Source organism: Anguilla rostrata, chromosome 9 (genome assembly GCF_018555375.3).
Source record: "Anguilla rostrata isolate EN2019 chromosome 9, ASM1855537v3, whole genome shotgun sequence".
Taxonomy (NCBI): Eukaryota; Metazoa; Chordata; class Actinopteri; order Anguilliformes; family Anguillidae; genus Anguilla; species Anguilla rostrata.
Window position 1 is genome coordinate 40121832 of NC_057941.1, and position 6309 is coordinate 40128140.

The 6309-nt window shown below is 37.9% G+C and overlaps 1 protein-coding gene across 2 annotated transcripts in view; it reads left to right on the forward strand.

Moving 5' to 3' along the window:
* The window catches only part of LOC135263757 (transcriptional coactivator YAP1-like), a 51958-nt gene extending 47127 nt beyond the window's left edge, over nucleotides 1–4831 (forward strand). For both annotated transcript variants that reach the window (XM_064352118.1, XM_064352117.1), the window contains exon 8: nucleotides 1070–4831. In XM_064352118.1, coding sequence (XP_064208188.1) covers nucleotides 1070–1308 — 239 coding nt within the window. In that variant the 3' untranslated portion in view covers nucleotides 1309–4831. The remainder of the gene's footprint in view (nucleotides 1–1069) is intronic.
* The last annotated feature ends 1478 nt before the right edge of the window (nucleotides 4832–6309 follow it).

A 6309-nucleotide genomic window follows, 5' to 3' on the forward strand; every position in this document is an offset into this window, starting at 1 on the left:
ATAAGTGAAAATAAGCAATTGGAATTAACCCAAAGTTCCATGGGCAGCCCTTTAGTGCTTGTGACAGTGTGACTGGTATGATCTGCTGTTTCTGAGACCTCACATAGCCTGTGATATTTATTCTGCAATAATGCAATTGGACACTGGTGGATTCAACTTCAACAAAGGCGGACCTCATTAACGCATTCAGTGTGATCTCAAAATGGAATACACTTGGCCCAGTACAAAAGGAGTGAAAACAGAAATTAAGTAAATTAATAAGTTTTTATTGTTAATATTATTCTGAGGATATCAACATACTTTATTTTGACATTATAGAGAGTTAATTATACAGAAGTAAAAAAAATAATACGATTCAAATATTTTAATGAATTGGGAGTAAGCTTTCTGAAGGCACTGTAGCTGATGATATTATCCAGAGTGACTTACCATAGAGCACATTATTTGGCTTATTGCTATCTTAAGAGCAGTCCTGATGTGTGTGCCTATGACATACCCAAGTCCTCATTTAGAGTTGAAAATATGTATTTTCCAATTAATCAATTAAAATCACAAAATAATTTTATCATGGTGGCAACTATCTTTTCAACCAGGTTTTTTGTCATAGAGAAGATGGCTCCCCTTGCGGTTTTTTTACAGGGAAAAACTTTTGGTGCCTTTTAATTTTGAGGTCATCAGAAAGAAGAGTGTCAAAGCTTGCTTTAATAGACTATGAAAACCTGTAGAGTATGGAGGAAATTAGTAGAATAAAATGTTCTACAAAAATGTAATTTTTTCAAATTTTGCTATGCCATTTGACCACCTTTTATGCAGTCAGAAATTGAATATAGTGCAATGTATTATGTGCACTTATATATTTCACAGAAATAATGTTATATTGCAATATCTTAAAGTGGAAATATTTTTGTGTCTGTACATATACACACATATATGTACATATCAATTCAGCAGCTTTATATATATATATATATATATATATATATATGAAACTGCTGGTAAATAATTGGTGAAAAAAGCATGTTTGTTGTCACTCTCCCACTCCATTGTAAATGGACCTTTTCACATGCAGGTGATTCCGTAGGTCCCACCCCCATGGCCACCCAGCCCAGCCGTTTCCCAGACTACCTGGACACCATCCCAGGCACGCACGTAGACCTGGGCACTCTAGAGAGCGAAAGCATGGCAGTGGAGGGGGAGGAGCTGATGCCCAGCCTTCAGGAGGCGCTCAGCTCCGACATACTCAATGACATGGAGTCTGTGCTGGCAGCTACCAAAATCGACAAGGAGAGCTTCCTCACATGGTTATAGAGGAGGAGGGTGGGACAGGGGTGGAGCCAAGGGAGACTCCCACCAACCAACCAACATCCACGTCCGACCCCCTTCCCACTTTCTCACAGTGGTTGCTGCTGCCATGCAGATACTGAGGTACACCTCTGAAAGGATGTAAAATGGCCTTGCTTTTTCCAGCAGACATTTTCAGGCACTACCTTCTGGATGTTTCTGGGCGTTACCCTCTTGGCGGGATGGGCGGTGGAAGGAGCGGCACACAGCAGGGTTCTCACACCCCTTTTTCTGCCACACGCTCCAGTCTGGCTCATGACCTGGGGGTTTGGTGGGACCCGAGAGCCCAGACTTTGAAGCCCTCCACCTCCTGTTTCCTCCACGCAGTTCCTTCTGCAGCAGCCTCAGTTTGCGAGTGAGCATGCAAAAAGGTTGTGTATGTGTGTGTGCACAGATACATGTGACAGCAGTCACCTAATTTATGCAAATAGAAGTGAATCACATGAAGCCTGACTACAATCATCAGACTTGGGTCACATCTGAAACACATGGACTCTTTAGATGCTGGGAAAATGTAAAATACACCTGCAGATCCTATTAGAATTTCAAGGAAATTTCTAATCAAAATTTCTAATTTGTTTCTAACTGAGAACGTACAATCATATGAAAGAAGAAATTATTCAGAATATTGGTGAAAATACAGTAATGACTTATTTTACTTATTTTGTCAAATCTGCTGGAATTTTATTAGCGTTTAAAGAGCTACAGATTCCAAAACATTTTTGGATCCATTTTTTTAAATACAATTTTTTATCTGTTTATTTTTATGAACCTGACTATCCAAAAATGATGTAGCTGAAGTGAAAAGACCATCCTCAGTACTGATTTGGAGTCGGGGTGTCAGAAGGCCGAGCGTGGGTGGAGCTTGTTGCTGTAGGATTCTGGATTGGGTGTGGGGGAGGCCTGAGTTCTCCCATTTTACAAATGCTGCTGCTTGGCTGCGCCAGTGATTAGCGAAGTATACTTTATTAAACCAAGTGCCTTCAATTGTTTTTGAGAAGTTAAACGAACGCTACACATATATGTTTCTGCAACACCATTCTATATACAGAAAGATGTTCTGAAATTGTCCTTAATCTTTTATGCATTTATATTCAGTAATCATGAGCATATTTTTGTTGTAAATAAAATGGCTTTGCCAAAAAAACTGTATTATAACAGGGGTAGGTTTTTTAATTAACCTAACATTATAATTCAGTCTTGTTTAAGTCTGATTTGTCCCTGTTTTTTTTTTTTTTTTTTTTTTTTTAACCTTTTTTTGGTTCTTATCTTTTAAGTTTGGGTTTTCAATTAAAAAACAACCTTGCTGTAACGTTTTTACTGTTGCTGATCTTGTGGATGGGTTTTAAGTGTATTTTAATGAGAGTTGTGGCACAGGCTTACTTTCAGCACAGTCTGTAACTGATATGGTCTCAACTTGGAGATAAACCTAGAACTATCCTAAAATTAAAATTTAATTTCATGTTTAAAAAGAAATGTCATCTTTTTTTAGATGATATTCCATCTGCCTTGATGGTGCTTTTAAAATCTTAGTATTCTGGGGGACATTGATTGGATTGACGTATTGTTAGCTGCATTGTACTGCTGTCTTTAATCCCCTTGCTGTTACCCTCTTACACATGGGTCTCTGTACTTTTGATTCCAGTGTGCAAATTGAATAACTTTGTCTTTAGATCTAGTGACCCTTGGGCTGTCTTGTGGCTTTTTCATAAAGGACAGTTCAAACTTTAGTGGCTTTCAGAATAACCTGCCTATTTTTTCAACATAGTAATTTCCAAAAGAGCTAATGTTAGTTCTACTTAGAATAGTACTTTCCTCCCGAAGCATCTGTACTAATGAAACATTTACACTTGAAAATGTAAGAAGCCTCTGGATTACATAAATGGATCTGTTCTGCCAGCACATATAGGATCACAATCATGGTTTGTGTCATTGAGTGAAAAATCAAAAAATCAGTAGCGATGTCACGTGAAAAAAGTTAGCAACACTAGTTGAATCTCAATTCCCAAAATTCCTCGTGAAAGCACCTTGTAAAAGTCACAGGCTGTTTACCTGTGTGCTTTTATTTTTTTGTAATTTCAGGCACCACTTACAGTATGTACAATATGGCTACTGAACTTCCCCACATAAAAACTACCCCCTGTGGCATAAAAGACATTTCTACCAAGCAGTTAACAAGAACAGTATTTGGCAGACCACAGCTGTCCTGAAAGTGAACCAGATATGAAAATATGATCAAGATACATGTGAGCTGGTTTGAGGATCAGGTATAAAATGGCTTGTAGAGTAGTAGTCATATGGGATTTAGTGGTAATCCTGAATTATTCGTATCGTAATTTTTCTCATGGTGAACAAGCAGTACAATGGAATCAGCGTTGTTTTATTTTTTCAAGGCTTCCAAAGAGTATTTTATTTCCTTTTGAGCAAAGAACAAAACTATTTTCTACGTACCTTGATTTTTGTATAAGCTAAATACATACACACACACACACACACTCAAGGATTTGTGTTTATTAGATGGGAGATTTATTAGTAGTTTTGAATACAAGATGTTATATTTTCTTGCCAAGATGGCTGTTAAACATTTAACCTGTGTCATAAGGATTTGGGTTTGGAGAAAACAAGTGCACCACCCATAATTCTTTGTCTTATGTTGTTTACAATCTAGAGTAAGACAACACTATTGTGGCTGTGTAGGGACGATGACTTTAAAAACACTTCCTTTGTTGACAGTAAGTACTTTATTTGTAGTCAGATGTTTACACGGTGAAAACACTATGAAAAGAACAAAGACCACCACACATTTGTTAAGGTGTCCTCAAAGCCACAGCTATTTTCTTTATTGTGTTACTTTTAATACATCACTGTGATACTTTTTGCATTCACCCAGTGAAACTTGATCATCCTCCCACATGGAATGGAATGGAATGTAATGGTTTTGATTTTTAATTTTGGTTGATTGTATGGATATTGGGGAAAACCAAAAAGAATGCCATTTTCTGAAGCAATCTAGAGTAGTGTTCTGTATTAAACCTTTGCATTCAGACATGGTTTATTTGATATTTAGCATAGCTTTGTTGGCTATGAGGTTTAAACAACCAGTCAGTGTTGGAGCTGAACAATGCAACTAAAGTATCACTTTCAAAATTGATGGTACAGTGATGTTTTAGCAAATGTCTACAAAACTTACACAAGACTAAATTATATTTTTATCACTTAAGCATGACTTTATATGTAATAGTTTGTCATTGTCAGAATATATAGTAACTGTTGGCTGTCTGTATGTAGTGGTAGGACTAATCACACATTTTAAAGGTTTCATATTTAGATATTCATAAATGCACACAAAATGAATTTATATTCAATAATGATCTTTGAATTTATAAAAATGGATGTATGTGCATGTATGTTGGCATAAACTGTTACATTGTATCTCTCTCTATGTAATAAAATTGGCTTATTGTGGAATAAAGTATATACTTTGTGATAATGTTTGTTTCATTAATGTAACAACCAATGCTACATCCTTGCCACTAACAACACATTCCAGTAATTATGCTCGAAACTGTCCTTGTCACTGAAGACACATTCCAGTTGTTATGCTCGAAACTGTCCTTGTCACTAAAGACACATTCCAGTAGTTATGCTCGAAACTGTCCTTGTCACTAAAAACACATCCCAGTTGTTATGCTCGAATCTGTCCTTGTCACTGACCACACAGTCCACTAGTTATCATTGACTTGTTTCACCAGTTATGCTCAACATATTCCAGCAGTTATGCTCAAGACATTCCAACAGTTAAGTTCAATACTGCCCTTTCCACTAACGACCCATTTCACCAGTTATACTCAACACCAGTTGTAGTTGATTATTCCACCAGTCATGTCTTATAGGCTCCCCCCCGAATGACACTGGTTGGAACAGCTTGATGAGCGGCATTGCCACCCAATGAAAGACAGGATTCCACAAGATATTCTGGAACTGGCAACCTGGAATTGACCTTTAGGGTCTTCAGCAATGAAAGCTACTGAACCATAGGCCTTTTCATCGGGTGCATCACAAAATATGTACATTTCTTGGAATAGCTGGGGCATCCATGTTTGGCGTTACATAGCATCTAGGCAAGTTAGATGATGAAGGTCCTTCAGCTGCTTTTCCTCACATACAATGCATGGAGCAAGTCTTTGATGAGCAGGGGTCATCCCATGGTCTCTTCTGGTCCCAAAACGTTGGCCCACTGTCTTCGCTCTGGTAGTGAATGGGATGGGAAACGCCGGTCATATTCACTTGTGAGAACTTTAGAGATGCTTTGCATTACTGCCACTGTGTAATCAACTGGCCAGTGTTGGTAGTGAAGGTTGTCTGACTGATATTACCAACGCAGTGGCCAGCTCTCCAGAATCTTGCATATCATGTATAAGTCAAAGCTCGCTGCTTTCTGGCCGTGCCACTTGAGAAATGTGCTTTCTGACCTCCGACATACTGCTGGCCTGTTCCCTTGTTCAAATCTGCCTGCTCTTTAGTCTTGAAAGACCTTGGCCTCCTCTGCTGAAAGACCACTGCGCAAGCAGTTTGATACATAAAACATGGCTCTGTGGAGGTGCTCTGTAATGCCTATTGCCATGGATGCCCAATGAAAGACTGGAATAGGCAACTTTCTGGAACAGTTCATTCCTTTAATTTTTTAATTCTGTGCATTCCGCACACCTCCATTAGAGGGCAGTATTTGTTCAAGCTTGAGTTGCACAGGTATGTATGTTAGTGCATAAAATATGAAGGGACTATATTACTACACTTAAAGGAAATAGGAAATACATTCTTCAGTTATACACTAGTTGATAGATTACCATTGCTAGAATTTATACTGCATATAAACACTAAATAGTAAGCTGTCCATTAGTTATAAAAAAAGTTATAAAAAACATTGGGAATAACTGCCCATTTATGCAGAAAATAGTAAACAAAAAT